This window comes from Oncorhynchus clarkii, chromosome 6, assembly GCF_045791955.1.
Source record: "Oncorhynchus clarkii lewisi isolate Uvic-CL-2024 chromosome 6, UVic_Ocla_1.0, whole genome shotgun sequence".
Lineage (NCBI taxonomy): Eukaryota > Metazoa > Chordata > Actinopteri > Salmoniformes > Salmonidae > Oncorhynchus > Oncorhynchus clarkii.
In genome coordinates, this window is record NC_092152.1 from 77,168,318 (window position 1) to 77,187,823 (window position 19,506).

The following is a 19,506-nucleotide window of genomic DNA, read 5'->3' on the forward strand; positions in this document are numbered from 1 at the left end:
CTGTAGATTAGAAAGTGGGTGGTGATATTCACTGGCAGTAATGGTGTTCTGTAGATTAGAAAGTGGGTGGGGATAATCACTGGCAGTAATGGTGTTCTGTAGATTAGAAAGTGGGTGGTGTTATTCACTGGCAGTAATGGTGTTCTGTAGATTAGAAAGTGGGTGGGGATATTCACTGGCAGTAATGGTGTTCTGTAGATTAGAAAGTGGGTGGTGATATTCACTGGCAGTAATGGTGTTCTGTAGATTAGATAGTGGGAGATGATATTCACTGGCAGTAATGGTGTTCTGTAGATTAGATAGTGGGTGGTGATATTCACTGGCAGTAATGGTGTTCTGTAGATTAGAAAGTGGGTGGTGATATTCACTGGCGGTAATGGTGTTCTGTAGATTAGAAAGTGGGTGGTGATATTCACTGACATTAATGATGTTATGTAGATTAGAAAGTGGGTGGTGATATTCACTGGCAGTAATGGTGTTCTGTAGATTAGAAAGTGGGTGGGGATAATCACTGGCAGTAATGGTGTTCTGTAGATTAGATAGTGGGAGATGATATTCACTGGCAGTAATGGTGTTCTGTAGATTAGAAAGTTGGTGGTGATATTCACTGACAGTAATGGTGTTCTGTAGATTAGATAGTGGGTGGTGTTATTCACTGGCAGTAATGGTGTTCTGTAGATTAGAAAGTGGGTGGTGATATTCACTGACAGTAATGGTGTTCTGTAGATTAGAAAGTGGGTGGTGTTATTCACTGACAGTAATGGTGTTCTGTAGATTAAAAAGTGGGTGGTGTTATTCACTGGCAGTAATGGTGTTCTGTAGATTAGATAGTGGATGGTGATATTCACTGGCAGTAATGGTGTTATGTAGATTAGAAAGTGGGTGGTGTTATTCACTGGCAGTAATGGTGTTCTGTAGATTAGATAGTGGGTGGGGATATTCACTGGCAGTAATGGTGTTCTGTAGATTAGAAAGTGGGTGGGGATATTCACTGGCGGTAATGGTGTTCTGTAGATTAGAAAGTGGGTGGTGTTATTCACTGGCAGTAATGGTGTTCTGTAGATTAGATAGTGGGTGGTGATATTCACTGACATTAATGATGTTCTGTAGATTAGAAAATTGGTGGGGATATTCACTGGCAGTAATGGTGTTCTGTAGATTAGATAGTGGATGGTGATATTCACTTTCAGTAATGGTGTTCTGTAGATTAGATAGTGGGTGGTGATATTCACTGACAATAATGGTGTTCTGTAGATTAGATAGTGGATGGTGATATTCACTGGCAGTAATGGTGTTCTGTAGATTAGAAAGTGGGTGGTGATATTCACTGACAGTAATGGTGTTCTGTAGATTAGATAGTGGATGGTGATATTCACTGGCAGTAATGGTGTTCTGTAGATTAGAAAGTGGGTGGTGTTATTCACTGGCAGTAATGGTGTTCTGTAGATTAAAAAGTGGGTTGTGTTATTCACTGGCATTAATGGTGTTCTGTAGATTAGATAGTGGATGGTGATATTCACTGGCAGTAATGGTGTTCTGTAGATTAGAAAGTGGGTGGGGATATTCACTGGCAGTAATGGTGTTCTGTAGATTAGAAAGTGGGTGGTGTTATTCACTGGCAGTAATGGTGTTCTGTAGATTAGATAGTGGGTGGTGATATTCACTGACATTAATGATGTTATGTAGATTAGAAAGTTGGTGGTGATATTCACTGACAGTAATGGTGTTCTGTAGATTAGATAGTGGGTGGTGTTATTCACTGGCAGTAATGGTGTTCTGTAGATTAGAAAGTGGGTGGTGATATTCACTGACAGTAATGTTGTTCTGTAGATTAGAAAGTGGGTGGTGTTATTCACTGACAGTAATGGTGTTCTGTAGATTAAAAAGTGGGTGGTGTTATTCACTGGCAGTAATGGTGTTCTGTAGATTAGATAGTGGGTGGGGATATTCACTGGCAGTAATGGTGTTCTGTAGATTAGAAAGTGGGTGGGGATATTCACTGGCGGTAATGGTGTTCTGTAGATTAGATAGTGGGTGGGGATATTCACTGGCAGTAATGGTGTTCTGTAGATTAGAAAGTGGGTGGGGATATTCACTGGCGGTAATGGTGTTCTGTAGATTAGAAAGTGGGTGGTGTTATTCACTGGCAGTAATGGTGTTCTGTAGATTAGATAGTGGGTGGTGATATTCACTGACATTAATGATGTTCTGTAGATTAGAAAGTGGGTGGGGATATTCACTGGCAGTAATGGTGTTCTGTAGATTAGATAGTGGATGGTGATATTCACTGGCAGTAATGGTGTTCTGTAGATTAGATAGTGGGTGGTGATATTCACTGACATTAATGATGTTCTGTAGATTAGAAAATTGGTGGGGATATTCACTGGCAGTAATGGTGTTCTGTAGATTAGATAGTGGATGGTGATATTCACTGGCAGTAATGGTGTTCTGTAGATTAGATAGTGGGTGGTGATATTCACTGACAGTAATGGTGTTCTGTAGATTAGATAGTGGATGGTGATATTCACTGGCAGTAATGGTGTTCTGTAGATTAGAAAGTGGGTGGTGTTATTCACTGGCAGTAATATCGTTCTGTAGATTAGATAGTGGATGGTGATATTCACTGGCAATAATGGTGTTCTGTAGATTAGAAAGTGGGTGGTGTTATTCACTGGCAGTAATGGTTGTTCTGTAGATTAGATAGTGGGTGGTGATATTCACTGACAGTAATGGTGTTCTGTAGATTAGAAAGTGGGTGGGGATATTCACTGGCAGTAATGGTGTTCTGTAGATTAGATAGTGGGTGGTGATATTCACTGGCAGTAATGGTGTTCTGTAGATTAGATAGTGGGTGGTGATATTCACTGGCAGTAATGGTGTTCTGTAGATTAGAAAGTGGGTGGTGTTATTCACTGGCAGTAATGGTGTTCTGTAGATTAGAAAGTGGGTGGTGATATTCACTGACAGTAATGGTGTTCTGTAGATTAGATAGTGGATGGTGATATTCACTGGCAGTAATGGTGTTCTGTAGATTAGAAAGTGGGTGGTGTTATTCACTGGCAGTAATGGTGTTCTGTAGATTAAAAAGTGGGTTGTGTTATTCACTGGCATTAATGGTGTTCTGTAGATTAGATAGTGGATGGTGATATTCACTGGCAGTAATGGTGTTCTGTAGATTAGAAAGTGGGTGGGGATATTCACTGGCAGGAATGGTGTTCTGTAGATTAGAAAGTGGGTGGTGTTATTCACTGGCAGTAATGGTGTTCTGTAGATTAGAAAGTGGGTGGTGATATTCACTGGCAGTAATGGTGTTCTGTAGATTAGAAAGTGGGTGGTGATATTCACTGGCAGTAATGGTGTTCTGTAGATTAGAAAGTGGGTGGTGTTATTCACTGGCAGTAATGGTGTTCTGTAGATTAGAAAGTGGGTGGTGATATTCACTGGCAGTAATGGTGTTCTGTAGATTAGAAAGTGGGTGGTGTTATTCACTGGCAGTAATGGTGTTCTGTAGATTAGATAGTGGGTGGTGATATTCACTGGCAGTAATGGTGTTCTGTAGATTAGAAAGTGGGTGGTGTTATTCACTGGCAGTAATGGTGTTCTGTAGATTAGAAAGTGGGTGGTGATATTCAGTGGCAGTAATGGTGTTCTGTAGATTAGACAGTGGGTGGTGATATTCACTGGCAGTAATGGTGTTCTGTAGATTAGAAAGTGGGTGGTGATATTCACTGGCAGTAATGGTGTTCTGTAGATTAGAAAGTGGGTGGGGATATTCACTGGCAGTAATGGTGTTCTGTAGATTAGAAAGTTGGTCGGGATATTCACTGGCAGTAATGGTGTTCTGTAGATTAGAAAGTGGGTGGTGTTATTCACTGGCAGTAATGGTGTTCTGTAGATTAGAAAGTGTGGTAGAGAATAAATAAGAAATACTGTATGTGTACTTGCACTACACACACACACACACACACACACACACACACACACACACACACACACACACACAAATGCATGCAGGAATGCACAAACACACACACACACACTGAATGAAGCTCATAATAAATCCATACTATACAATGAAGATGCCACACTGAAAGTCATCAGTACCTTTCCTTTGTTCATTCTGAGATGAGATGCATCCATTATCTCTGATTGAACCTCACTCATTAAACCTTCTATAACCCCATCCTCTCTGTATTAACATATCTGCTATGCTCAACAGTAAAGTGGAGATGATGATGTAGGTAGATGGTAGATGGTAGGTGGTAGAGCAAAGCAGTGGAATACTGTACCAAAACATGGTACTCTGCATTAACATAACATCCACACTCCCCTTTCCTACTTGGTTATTGTTCCACCAGAGTAGCTCGTCTCTGGGCTTATTCCCATAGGGACATCAGAGACCGCTTTGCTTTGCATCGGATCAATACGCTTTAGGTTCAGTCTTCTAATATATACAGTCATTGTCTTCAGCCCTGCTTCAGTCCTCTATATATACAGTCATTGTCTTCAGCCCTGCTTCAGTCCTCTAATATATACAGTCATTGTCTTCAGCCCTGCTTCAGTCCTCTAACATATACAGTCATTGTCTTCAGCCCTGGTTCAGTCCTCTAATATATATAGTCATTGTCTTCAGCCCTGCTTCAGTCCTCTAATATATACAGTCATTGTCTTCAGCCCTGCTTCAGTCCTCTAACATATACAGTCATTGTTTTCAGCCCTGCTTCAGTCCTCTAATATATACAGTCATTCTTCTCTTCCCTGCTTCAGTACTGCTGTTTCTGTTCCAGGGGTGCTGCTCTCAACTTTTTAAAGTTGAATTTATCTCATCAATATGCAAAGTATACATTCAGTACAAGTTGAGGTCAGCTGTATGCACGTGCAATGTGCAGTGGTGCTTATGTAGCCATAATACAGTATGTAAAACTGCTTAGTGACTGCTAAGTGCTATAGGTGGCAGGTAGCCTAGTGGATAAGAGTGTAGTGCCAGTAACCGAAAGGTTGCTGGTTTGAATCCCCTAGGTGAAAAATATGTCAATTTACCCTTGAACAAGGCACGTAACCCTAATTGCTCTTGATAAGAGTGTCTGCTAAATATGTAAAGTGTTGTTGTTCCTGGTGAGGGACAGAGATTGTTGAGTGCATCCAAAATGGCACCATCTTCTCTGTATAGTAGTAGTGCACAATAAAGGGAATAGGGAGCCATTTGGGACAAAACCTAGGATTAGTCTAATGAATGAAAGCCTGTGTTTGGGTTCCAGTTCATTTCATTCCTAAATGTTCAGACCTGTTGTGATAAATGGCTCTGTGATTGGTTGTCTTTCAGTAAACACAGTTGCCATAAATGACATCACACACACTGTGATTCATTAGAGAGGCTGTCTGCCTCATTTTGGCTGTAGATAAGTTATGTAGCTTAGTATAGGAAGCAGGTACTATATGCGTGTATACGTTGGTGCAGTGTCTCTGTATGTGCTTCTGTGGAGCGGTGTTTGTGTCTGCCTGCCACTCTCAGACCGGCAGGATGATTGTATTTTAAGGGAGTGCGAGTCAGCGCTTCGTGTCGTGGAGGATAGTCCTCAGTGTGTGTGGTATAGCTGCTGTGACGGTGACATCCTGGACAGAGACAGTAGCCAGTGAATGTGCGATCCCATAGAGAGACTGGAAAAGGTCAGGCTTCTGTGGTGCTAGCCAGCGTTAACATTCAAAACATTCTGTCTGCGTACCAAATAGCACACTATTCCCTATATGGTTCTGGTCAAAAGTAGTGCACTATATAGCGAATATGGCGCCATTTGGGATGCATCCTCAGCGCTAACACTGAGCCATACAGTCACCTAGGGCTTTGCCAGATTCCAGCCTCAGCCCTGCTGATGTGTTTTATGGTGGTAAACTGGGCCATTCTTATTACTGGGCCATTCATATTACTGTATCTGGGCCATTCATATGACTGGGCCTGGGTAATTCATATTACTGGGCCTGGGTCATTCATATTACTGGGCCTGGGTCATTCATATGACTGGGCCTGGGTCATTCATATTACTGGGCCTGGGTCATTCATATTACTGGGCCTGGGTCATTCATATGACTGGGCCTGGGTCATTCATATTACTGGGCCTGGGTCATTCATATTACTGGGCCTGGGTCATTCATATTACTGGGCCTGGGTCATTCATATTACTGGGCCTGGGTCATTCATATTACAGTAGAGTAGAGTATGTGAGTTTTAGCTGCCACTAAACACAGCTGTCTCCATGCTGGGCCACATACTACTGCTGGGCTGTACTGTAGCGGGCTGCTGCGTTAGCATGCATTAATCAATGCCTGAGAAGTGCACAATTGTGAATGGTGTAGTATGTCAGTGACATTGGCTAGAAGGTACAGAGGGAGTAGAAAGGCATGAGCCCCCACCTGTGACTGTCCCAGCAGTCCTCACTAATCAACGCACCAGGGCCTAGACCAGGCCTGGACAAAGGCCGGCCCGGGGCTGTATGCAGCCCGCGACCTGATTCAATACGGCCCCCGGAATCATGCTCAGATCACGTAGAGAATTTGCTATAGTAAAGTTTTGAAAAAGGTATTTGTTAGTCAAATGAAAATCCCAATGAATACCTGCCTTTGTGTTATGATTTAACTCTCACCACTTGTGGGACATTTATTTTGAAGGCACCTATAAATAACAACTGCATGAGAACAGACAGTGACTGACAGGCTGACATACACGTCACAGTTACAAATAGTAGCTCTCTCGAAATTGCGCAAAAATTTGTTTTTCAAAGATAAAAAAAGAAGGAAAGTAGACAATGAATGCAGGGTGTTCCAGCAAGAGTGGACATTAAACTATTTATTTATTGAGGAATCAGGGAAAGCTGTGTACTTAGTGTGCAAAGAGCATCGCTGTCTTGAAAGACTACAACTTGTCCCGACACTTCCAGATGAAGCATGCAGAGAAACATAGGAATATGTCTTCTGAGCAGAGGGCAAGTGCATCGAAAGAGTTGCTTTCTCAGTTGCAAAAGCAGCAAGGACTTTTCACAAAACTGCATTCAGCAAATGACGGAATTGCAGTAGCTAGCTATGTACTGTCCCACAAAATTGCGAAACATAGCAAACCATTCGCTGAGGGCGAATTCATTAAAGAACGTTTAAAATACTTTCCCCCGACAAGAAAGAGTTGTTTGAAAATGTTTCCCTGTCAAGACGAACATTGACACAGCGGGTTGAGGACATCGCAGAAAATATGGAACAACAGTTGAAAGACAAGATAAAGGATTTCTCCTATTTCTCCTTGGCCCTGGATGAGAGCAGTGATGCACGTGACACGGAGCAGTTGTTGATATTCTTCTGGGGCATAACCCCAGACTTTGAAATTACAGAGGAGCTTGTTTCAGTGCAGTCAACGAAGAGCGCAACCACAGGGAAAGATTTATTGGAGGAGGTTAATAAGTGTGTGGCAAAGCTGGGACTGAGTTTTGAAAAGTTATCTAGTGTGACCACTGATGGGTGCCCAAACTTGACAGGAAAAACGTTGGCCTTTTAAAAAGGATACAAGATCAAGTAGCTGAGCTGAACCCAGATCAGAAAATTATTTTCCTGCATTACATTATTCATCAGGAGGTGCTCTGTAAATGTGTTCTGAAAAGGAGTCATGTTGTGGATACAGTCACTAAAGTGGTAAACTTGATAAGAGGAAAATCTTTAAACCACAGGCAGTTTGTCTCACTGTTGGAAGAGACAGAGTCTGGTCATGCAGATCTCCCCTACCTCCCAAATGTGAGATGGCTGAGTTTGGGGAAGGTACTTAAAAGAGTGTGGGACCTGAAGGGTGTGGGACCTGAAGGGTGTGGGACCTGAAGGGTGGGGGACCTGAAGGGTGTGGGACCTGAAGGGTGTGGGACCTGAAGGGTGTGGGACCTGAAGGGTGGGGGACCTGAAGGGTGTGGGACCTGAAGGGTGTGGGACCTGAAGTCGGTTTTTGCAAATGAAAGGAAAATATGTGGATTTCCCTCAACTGCAACATAAAGAATGGTTGGCTGATTTTGCCTTCACCTTGGACATCATGGCCATCATGAATGAACTGAATTCCAAACTACAAGGGAAGGGCCTTTTTGCACATCAGATCTATAGCCTTGTCAAAGCCTTCAAGGGAAAATGACTCCTCCTGACCCGCCAAGTAGAAGCCAACAATTTCACACACCTTCTGACACTACTAGTCTGTTCCCTATCAGATGACCAGGGAGAGAAGTATGTGGATAATGCTCCCACTGACCTGCAACTTGAGCTAATTCATCTTCAGTCTGATGCAGCGATTGGAGAACTATTCAAAACAATGTCACAGACAAGGTTCTATAGATCTCTCGATTAATAAAACTTTCCAAACTTTAGGAGTCATGCTCAGAAGATGTTTGTACTTTGTGGGTCAACCTTTTGTACAGTGCTTTGCAAAAGTATTCATCCCCCTTGGCGTTTTTCCTATTTTGTTGCATTACAACCTGTAATTTAAATAGATTTTTATTTGGATTTCATGTAATGGACAAAAATACAAAACAAAGGTGGTATACAAGCGTGTATACAGTTGAAGTGGGAAGTTTACATACACCTTAGCCAAATACATTTAAACTCAGCGTCAATACATCCACATCATTTTCCGTCCTCATGATGCCATCTATTTTGTGAAGTGCACCAGTCCCTCCTGCAGCAAAGCACCCCCACAACATGATGCTGCCTCCCTCGTACTTCACGGTTGGGATGGAATTCTTCGGCTTGCAAGCCTCCCCCTTTTTCCTCCAAACATAGTGATGGTCATTATGGCCAAACAGATATTAGATATATGATTTACAGTAGATCTGTCAACACAGTCATACACATGATGTATAATCCTGTAATATGATTCTGGCCCGCGATGGCAAAAATATAGCCCTCCATGGAAAATAATTGCCCAGGCCTGGCATAGAGTGACTGACTACAGCATCAGACTGGCTGGGGCTGAGGTAGATACTGATTACATCATCAGACAGGCTGGGGCTGAGGTGGATACTGATTACATCATCAGACAGGCTGGGGCTGAGGTAGATACTGACTACAGCATCAGACTGGCTGGGGCTGAGGTAGATACTGATTACATCATCAGACAGGCTGGGGCTGAGGTGGATACTGACTACAGCATCAGACTGGCTGGGGCTGAGGTAGATACTGACTACATCATCAGACAGGCTGGGGCTGAGGTAGATACTGACTACATCATCAGACAGGCTGGGGCTGAGGTAGATACTGACTACATCATCAGACAGGCTGGGGCTGAGGTAGATACTGATTACATCATCAGACAGGCTGGGGCTGAGGTGGATACTGATTACATCATCAGACAGGCTGGGGCTGAGGTAGATACTGACTACAGCATCAGACTGGCTGGGGCTGAGGTAGATACTGATTACATCATCAGACAGGCTGGGGCTGAGGTGGATACTGATTACATCATCAGACTGGCTGGGGCTGAGGTAGATACTGACTACATCACCAGACAGGCTGGGGCTGAGGTGGATACTGATTACATTATCAGACAGGCTGGGGCTGAGGTAGATACTGACTACATCATCAGACAGGCTGGGGCTGAGGTAGATACTGACTACATCATCAGACAGGCTGGGGCTGAGGTAGATACTGACTACATCATCAGACAGGCTGGGGCTGAGGTGGATACTGATTACATCACCAGACAGGCTGGGGCTGAGGTAGATACTGACTACATCACCAGACAGGCTGGGGCTGAGGTAGATACTGACTACATCACCAGACAGGCTGGGGCTGAGGTGGATACTGATTACATCACCAGACAGGCTGGGGCTGAGGTGGATACTGATTACATCAACAGACAGGCTGGGGCTGAGGTGGATACTGATTACATCAACAGACAGGCTGGGGCTGAGGTGGATACTGATTACATCAACAGACAGGCTGGGGCTGAGGTGGATACTGATTACATCAACAGACAGGCTGGGCTGAGGTGGATACTGGTTACATCAACAGACAGGCTGGGGCTGAGGTGGATACTGGTTACATCAACAGACAGGCTGGGCTGAGGTGGATACTGATTACATCAACAGACAGGCTGGGCTGAGGTGGATACTGATTACATCAACAGACAGGCTGGGCTGAGGTGGATACTGATTACACCAACAGACAGGCTGGGGCTGAGGTGGATACTGATTACATCAACAGACAGGCTGGGGCTGAGGTGGATACTGGTTACATCAACAGACAGGCTGGGCTGAGGTGGATACTGGTTACATCAACAGACAGGCTGGGCTGAGGTGGATACTGATTACATCAACAGACAGGCTGGGGCTGAGGTGGATACTGATTACATCAACAGACAGGCTGGGGCTGAGGTGGATACTGATTACATCAACAGACAGACTGGGGCTGAGGTGGATACTGATTACATCAACAGACAGGCTGGGGCTGAGGTGGATACTGATTACATCAACAGACAGACTGGGGCTGAGATAGATACTGATTACATCATCAGACAGGCTGGGGCTGAGGTAGATTCTGACTACATCATCAGACTGGCTGGGGCTGAGGTGGATACTGATTACATCAACAGACAGGCTGGGGCTGAGGTGGATACTGATTACATCACCAGACAGACTGGGGCTGAGGTAGATACTGACTACATCACCAGACAGACTGGGCTGAGGTGGATGCTGATTACATCACCAGACAGGCTGGGGCTGAGGTGGATACTGATTACATCAACAGACAGGCTGGGGCTGAGGTGGATACTGATTACACCAAGAGAGAGGCTGGGGCTGAGGTGGATACTGGTTACATCATCAGACAGGCTGGGCTGAGGTGGATACTGATTACATCATCAGACAGGCTGGGCTGAGGTGGATACTGATTACATCATCAGACAGGCTGGGCTGAGGTGGATACTGACTACATCATCAGACAGGCTGGGCTGAGGTGGATACTGATTACATCAACAGACAGGCTGGGGCTGAGGTGGATACTGATTACATCACCAGACAGGCTGGGGCTGAGGTAGATACTGACTACATCAACAGACAGGCTGGGGCTGAGGTAGATACTGATTACACCAAGAGACAGGCTGGGCTGAGGTGGATACTGATTACACCAAGAGACAGGCTGGGCTGAGGTGGATACTGATTACACCAAGAGACAGGCTGGGGCTGAGGTGGATACTGGTTACATCAACAGACAGGCTGGGGCTGAGGTGGATACTGGTTACATCAACAGACAGGCTGGGCTGAGGTGGATGCTGATTACATCAACAGACAGACTGGGCTGAGGTGGATACTGATTACATCAACAGACAGGCTGGGGCTGAGGTGGATACTGGTTACATCAACAGACAGGCTGGGGCTGAGGTGGATACTGATTACATCAACAGACAGGCTGGGGCTGAGGTGGATACTGGTTACATCAACAGACAGGCTGGGCTGAGGTGGATACTGGTTACATCAACAGACAGGCTGGGCTGAGGTGGATACTGGTTACATCAACAGACAGGCTGGGGCTGAGGTGGATACTGGTTACATCAACAGACAGGCTGGGCTGAGGTGGATACTGATTACATCAACAGACAGGCTGGGCTGAGGTGGATACTGATTACATCAACAGACAGACTGGGCTGAGGTGGATACTGATTACATCAACAGACAGGCTGGGCTGAGGTGGATACTGATTACATCAACAGACAGGCTGGGCTGAGGTGGATACTGGTTACATCAACAGACAGGCTGGGGCTGAGGTGGATACTGATTACATCAACAGACAGACTGGGCTGAGGTGGATGCTGATTACATCAACAGACAGACTGGGCTGAGGTGGATACTGATTACATCAACAGACAGGCTGGGCTGAGGTGGATACTGATTACATCAACAGACAGACTGGGCTGAGGTGGATACTGGTTACATCAACAGACAGGCTGGGGCTGAGGTGGATACTGATTACATCAACAGACAGGCTGGGGCTGAGGTGGATACTGATTACATCAACAGACAGGCTGGGGCTGAGGTGGATACTGATTACATCAACAGACAGGCTGGGGCTGAGGTGGATACTGATTACATCAACAGACAGACTGGGCTGAGGTGGATACTGATTACATCAACAGACAGGCTGGGCTGAGCCCAGTCACCCAGTGACCACCTATGCCTGAGCAGGCAGCAAGCAGCAGAGCATATTCCATTTCTCGCTCTTTGAGAAGTCTACAGAAGCGGGACCATTCCATTTGTCATGCACTGCACTACAGGTTCCATTCCATTTCTCATTTACTGTACTGCACAGCAGGGCGTATTCCATTTCCCACTCACAGCTCTACACTGAAGGACCAATTGAATTTCTCACTCTACATTTCCTTCTCATCACTGTCTGCACCAGGTGTACATTGCTCCACTTCCACTCCATTTTCCACCTTGTCTACCTCTCCGTACTGCTTCTCTCCATCATGTCTTTTCCTCTGCAGTAGAGGTTTCAGCGAGACATCACAGATGGCTGTTTCTGCATATTAATATTTGATTCTCCTCAGATATGTCCCCAGGGTTGGTGAAATATTAACCATGTTCTGGTGTTATTGAAATCTTGTTTCTTTTGAGCCCAAAATCTTTGTACATGGTGTCTGTTTATGTTTTCACCCCTCTCCTCCTTAGCTCTTTGTCAGTCACTGTCTGTGGCATTGCCTGGCTACCAACCACTGTCACCCCTACATTACTAACTAGTGTTGTTTTTCACGGTTGTACAGCGAGATGCATTACCTGGTATCTCCTCTACCTGGTTTCACCTCTGCCACCCCTCATTGGTGACAGTAGTTGTCTCTCCTCAGTTATTCATGTAGTGTTTTCTTATGTGTTACAGCGCGATGCAAAGGGACAGTACCTGTTTGATCTCATCTGTCACCACCTTAACCTTCTGGAGAAGGACTACTTTGGCATCAGATATGTGGACCCAGACAAACAGAGGGTGGGTGGTGTCAACCGACAGGGAGGAGGGGTAACTCCCTCTCTCTCTGTTTATGTCTGTCTATCTCTCTCTCTCTCTTTCTGACTGTTTCTCTCTTAACTACCTCTCCCTTGCTGCCACTTTCACACTCTCTCTCCCTTCCTCCCTCTCCACTCTCTTTTTCTCTTTCTTTCTTTCTTTCTCTCACTCTCTTTCCCATGACATCACACATATACCACTGAGCAGGCTATTTCTACAGTTTATCCCTCTCTTCTCTCTCCTTCTTTCATGTGTGCTTGCAGCAGAGCCCAACCCCATACTCTACTGCGTCACAGCCTGAGGTTATTACTGTGTGTTAACTCTCTTGTCTGCACAGCCTGATACACACACGCACACCCACACGTGACACCCACGCGCGCTCACACACACAGATCCTATTCCCATAGGAACAATGGTTCCGTGCCGATCAGAATCAGTTCCTGTTCTGTCTCAACACTTTCAGAGATACTAGTGTTGTTGTTGTTGTTGTGAGGAAAAAACATTTGATGGGAGGGTGGGGGATTTACAGAGTGATGGAGAAAGTGGTAGCACATCTTTCTGCCCATAAACTAACCAGAAGAAGACAGCCATCTGCTGTCAGACAGACAGATTGGACAGGAACTCTGATTGGAGCTGCTGGGTGTTTCTTACAGTGAGTATTGAACTGGACCTTACTTGGAAACATATTTCCTCACCCTGATCTGTGGGAAATGCTTTTGTCAGGTGTACTTTATGTGTAATAAAGCATCATTCTACCTTGACAGACTAATTAGTTACAGTACACATATAATTATATCAGTTTAAAAATGATCTATTCTTAACACGAGTGTCAAAATCACATTGTTGAGGAGCTGATGCAATAATGTGAAATATATATATATATATTTCACAAATTGGATTTAACCTTTATTTAACTAGACAAGTCAGTTAAGAACAAATTCTTATTTACAATGACGGCCTACCCCGGCCAAACCAGGACGACGCTGGGTTAATTGTGCGCCACCCTATGGGACTCCCAATCACGGCCGGATGTGATACAGGCTAGTTCATATGCCTTGTGACCATGATATATAGGCCTAAGGCCGAGACAATAAGAAGACACAGTGGCAGAATAAATTCAACCACACCTTTGTTTCATCACAAAACCCGAGAGCAACCTCTGTCCTGTGAAGTCCACAAAGCATATTGTATGTAACAAACAGTTACATGACCTACAGCATGGTCAAGCAAGGTAATGTTTACGTCATTTTCGGAATACTAAACAACTATTGATTTAGAACCGGGGAGAGTTACCTCAAGTCGCAAAAGAAAACAGGAACTGCCTCCACTAAATCCAGCAACATTTCAATGTCAACAATTCACCATCATCAAATCACCTATGCTTAGTTTAATACAGTGACAACTAAAAGATACCAAACACAAATGAGTCCAATCAACGTACGCTAAATATGATGTGGCTGTTCTGATTTCTCTGCGTGTGTGTGTGTGTGTGTGTGTGTGTGTGTGTGTGTGTGTGTGTGTGTGTGTGTTTGCGTGCGTGCGTGTGTGCATCCATGCAAGTAGAAAAAACATGTTGACTCACCCTACTTGTAGAGAAATGCCAATTCCATCCTCCTCTCCTTCATGTTGATGAAATGGTCTGTGACTCTGTCATACAGTACAAGCTTTTATTTTTTGTTGTCCTAGGCTACCTTGCTAAAATGCTTGCTCACTAGCCTAACTTCCTATCATGGGCAATGTTAGCTAGTTAACATTAGCCTTCTACATCTAGCTACATATTGAACTTCCATTCTCTCAGGTTAGGGCACCACATATGAATTTATGGTTGGATCAGAATCGCCATCATTGGCCAGTACAGATAATTAAGTAAAACCACAGCTCCAAATCCCTGTCTCCATCCATGGATAATTTAGGAAAGGGCCCATTTTAGCTAGCTAGCCACCGGAGGACAACAACATGAGCTGCAACAATTCAAGTTATTTCTGTCTATGACGTATTGCTCTCGTGATGTGATTGGAGTGAAGCCAAATCCAAACTGGCTTCCCTTGACACATTTTTTTGGTGCACCAGGATCATTCACAGTTGAGCTCACTCAGTTTATTTCAACACTGTTTGGCTATTATTTTATACTTTTTTATGAATGGAGGCCAAATGCTTGCTGGCTTCCCTTGTATTCAACGCTACAGGCGGCAACAATGTCATGCTCTTTTTGACCAGACAGCATCAAATATATGGCCTACACATACAGAGACAGAGGGGCGCTGTTTCGCTCACTCGGATGCTTTCTCCGGTGAGATACATTCAGCCTTGCAAATTGAAGGAAAATTATGAAACACAGAGAGACGAATAGTCCATTTAAAATATATATATTTATCAATATTTTGGGGAAGCCTGGCTTCTTTTTGCGTCCATGAATACACGCCACTAGTGCCTTCCTCAGTCAGGACTCTTCTATACACCTTTCAGATTGGCAGGTAGTTAGAGCAGTGTTTCAGGGTTTGATAGAAGGACTGTAGTGAGGGTATATGAGGCTTTGACAGACACAACTCTGTCACAGTCTATCAGTGAAGCACTCAACCAAGCCTTCCTCTCCAGAGCAGAACCTCGAGGCCAGGAGAGAGACAGGTGAAGTCTGGGAGATATGATTAACATCAACAAACTAGGCCAGTATCACCGGTGTAGTGTCTTCCCCACTCATTTAATGTATTCCATTTTTCATTCAACCTTTATTCATACAGAAAAGAGAGAGAGAGAGAGAGAGAGAGAGAGAGAGAGAGAGAGAGAGGAGGATGAGTAGAGAGAAATAGAATATAAACATCAGTGAGGTAGAGAGAACACAGCATTAGGGTGCTCAGTGGAGTTCTGTTCTAGAATGCCCTCCAGCTCTAGACAACGAGTCAGAATGCACAACTACAGAGCAATCAGACCACGTAGTCTGTCACTAATGTCTAGAGTAGAGGCAGAGGGATAGCAGTCAGGTATTTAGCGCCTAGAAAACACAGTTTTTGACTGATTTGTTTTTGTTTATGTCTTTCAGCACTGGTTGGGGTTTACAAAATGTATTGCCAAACAAATTAAATGTAAGTACATGAATGCATGACCATGTATGGATATTGAATTATGCATGATGATATGCAGTTGTGAATTTGATTGGGTGATTGAGTCGTTGGCAGTTACTACTAGTTAGGTCACAGTAACTACTAGAAAAAGCCTCTGTTCTAACATGTGACCTCTCCCCCCAGCTCAGCCTCCATTCACCATGTGTTTACGTGTCAAGTTTTACCCTCCTGACCCGGCTGCCCTGAAAGAGGAAATCACAAGGTAAGAGACTAGAGACAGAGTCTGACAGGCAGCCAGCCATGCACTGCTGTCAACCCAACTCAGAGGGAGGGAGGGAGGGAGGGAGGGAGGGAGGGAGGGAGGGAGAGAGGGAGAGAGGGAGAGAGAGAGAGAGAGAGAGAGAGAGAGAGAGAGAGAGAGAGAGAGAGAGAGAGAGAGAGACAGAGAGAGAGAGAGAGAGAGAGAGAGAGAGAGAGAGAGAGATAGAGAGAGAGAGATAGAGAGAGAGAGAGAGAGAGAGAGAGAGAGATAGAGATAGAGAGAGACAGAGAGAGAGAGAGAGAGAGAGAGAGAGAGAGAGAGAGAGAGAGAGAGAGAGAGAGAGAGAGAGAGAGAGAGAGAGAGAGATAGATGGTAGGAAAAGATAGTGTGGATTTTGCCTACAGTGGGTGCAATAGATTGAAAGACTTGGTTTGGTCCAAATGGTCCAAATTACATTGGATTCTTCCAACTGTGGGCAATCAATCTCTTTCATCTGATTGAAACTTCTCATGTTAATGCTGAATATTACACACATCTAGAATATCAATGGTAGACCACAGGCATGAATGAGTGAGCACAAGCTGATTGTAGGGGTATCAAAACCCTACAGTGAATACGCTTGTAGGAGGATTTAGACGAGATAACTCTTTCTTTAAGTTGCAATGTCAGGTCACCCTGCCTGCACAATGCGCTACTCTATCTCTGACAGTCAAACTACGGTGTAGAGGAGGAGGAAGGAGTGAGGAGGAGGTTAGTCTGTGTCCAAATGGCATCCTATTCCCTATATAGTGCACTAAGACCAGAGCCTGGTCAAAAGTAGTGCACTATATAGGGAATAGGGTGCCATTTGGGACGTAACCCTAGTCTCGTCATCACGCAATCTAGCCCCTTTCACTTTCCACTGCTTCCCATTGTCTCATAACCCCAGTCGGAGCTAGGAAGGGAGAGAACCACTTCCCAATCCTCCACCATCTGGTGACGCTGCCAGCAGCACCTTCTGTAAAGACTAGACACACACACACTCACTCACATAGACACACACACACACTCACACACTAACACACACACAAACACACACTTATGACATTTTGCTGTATGATTAATAATGGTATTTATTGCGTTACTGCTCAAATCAAATCAAATCTGCTCTTAGAGAAGATAAGCCACTGGTCTGAAATGTGCGTTTTCTTGGGCTGCAGTCTGAGGCAACTTGATCTCACATGAAACGTTCACATAAATTGCAAGAGCCTGAATAACAATCACATTCTCAACCAGAAGTCTGAAGGAGGACTCTCCATGGACCACAGCTAAACTGATCTGTAAACCCAAAACCACATCTCTTGTATGCTGGCCAAGTAACAGTCTGTCACAGAAGACTACAGTTAGACCAGTAGATCACAAGGAGTTAATTATAACTCAAATCATAACTAAATCACAGATGATATGTGAAATCATAGAGGACAGAGCCAGGGTGAAAGACAATCATCACATATCCACTCAGATCCACTCAGATCGTGGTAAGTGAAGTTCTGTTTGAAGAGGAGGATGTTACTGCAGTGTAGGAGGTAAGGATGTGGTTAACAGAGCAAGTTCGGAATGAGACTAGACAGGGTTATGTATTAATGATGGGGAGATGGGAACTAAAAGCCTGGGTGAATCCAAAATGGCACCCTATTCTCTATAAAGTACACTACTTTTGGTCAGAGCCCTGGTCAAAAGTAGTCCACTAGTTAGGGGATACGGTGCCATTTGGGGCACAGACTGATTTTCCATATATTTATTAGCAAGAGGGTATAGTATGTTGCACCAGGCGAAGTCAGCAGCACTCTGCAGGGAGGAGAAGAGAGAGTATAGAGTTGTGACTTATCTGACTTTACGTGTTCAGGTCTCAGGCAAGGTTAGGCTACTCATCACGCAAACAAGCTTTGGTCACAGAATTAAACCTCTATTGCATTACTTATTCCTTTCATCTCCTAGTGGGGCAAAGGGCGTATGTTGCATAGAGACACTATATTGCTTATGCTGCTAACCTGGTAAACCTGCTGAATGCTGATATTCCTGCACCAAAACATCCATGACAATGGCTCTTTTCCTCTCATGTCTTAACACACCTGGACACATGGAGTTGCCTGTCGACAGTTTTATCTATTTACTTTCCAGCAGGATTCTAACCTATTTGACATTGAATTGGAGAGGAACCCTTCTCCGCGTGAAGTTGTTTTGTCATCCTGTGTAGAACGACCCAGTAGCAACCAGGGGACTGTTTGTTTGAAGTGGCAAAGTTATTTCATCATCCTGCTTTCTAGAAGCAGTGAAAGTGAGAGAATTCTTCACTATCTCCTCAACCTGAGAGGTAAAAGGTTCCAATTAAGAGGTGAAGTCCCCTCTGTGTTGGGCGGTGGAAGTGGCTGTGCTTTAGCTGGGTATGGAATGGTCTCCTGGGCCCTGTAGGCTAGAGGCAGGAAGGAGCAGAGACGGACTCAGAGAGACACGCCATTACTCGCCTCAGGCATCCTTTACCAAACACTGTCTATCTCAAACACTCTCCTCTACAAACCCTTTCCAAACAACCAACAAACGAACAAAGAGTTAAGTGAAGAACATCGTCTGGGAATTTAAGATCAGGGCTCTCTTGGGCCGTCTGTATGACCCACTCATCCCTTTAAATGGAGCTACAAATGAAATGAAAGAAATGAGAAACAAATCATTTAGGTTCAGTACATCTCTTTGCTTGTTTGGAGTGGACCAAAAAACACACTGTTTCTGATGTTCCTTTGCAGATATCTAGTCTTCCTACAGATCAAGAGAGATCTGTACCATGGTCGTCTCCTGTGTAAGACGTCGGATGCTGCCATGTTGGCTGCCTACATACTACAAGGTAAATGGACCACAGCAGTCCCATGTATTTCTTGCCTATTTTTTTATTTACCTTTATTTAACTATGCAAGTCAGTTAAGAACAAATTCTTATTTACAATGACGGCCTACCAAAAGGCAAAAGGCCTCTTGCGGGGACGGGGGCCTGGGATTATTATTTTTTTAAATTTTAAATACAAAATAAATATAGGACAAAACACACATCACAACACTACATAAAGAGAAACGTAAGACAACAACATAGCAAGGCAGCAACACATGACAACACAGCATGGTAGCAACACAACATAACAACAACATGGTA

At 44.3% G+C, this 19,506-nt stretch overlaps 1 protein-coding gene across 1 annotated transcript in view; it reads left to right on the forward strand.

Moving 5' to 3' along the window:
• LOC139411630 (FERM domain-containing protein 5-like) overlaps positions 1-19,506 on the forward strand; it is a 153,415-nt gene that overhangs the window by 119,981 nt on the left and 13,928 nt on the right. Inside the window, exons 2-5 of the mRNA XM_071158225.1 lie at positions 12,883-12,987; positions 16,043-16,085; positions 16,248-16,326; positions 19,107-19,204. Coding sequence (XP_071014326.1) covers positions 12,883-12,987; positions 16,043-16,085; positions 16,248-16,326; positions 19,107-19,204 — 325 coding nt within the window. The remainder of the gene's footprint in view (positions 1-12,882; positions 12,988-16,042; positions 16,086-16,247; positions 16,327-19,106; positions 19,205-19,506) is intronic.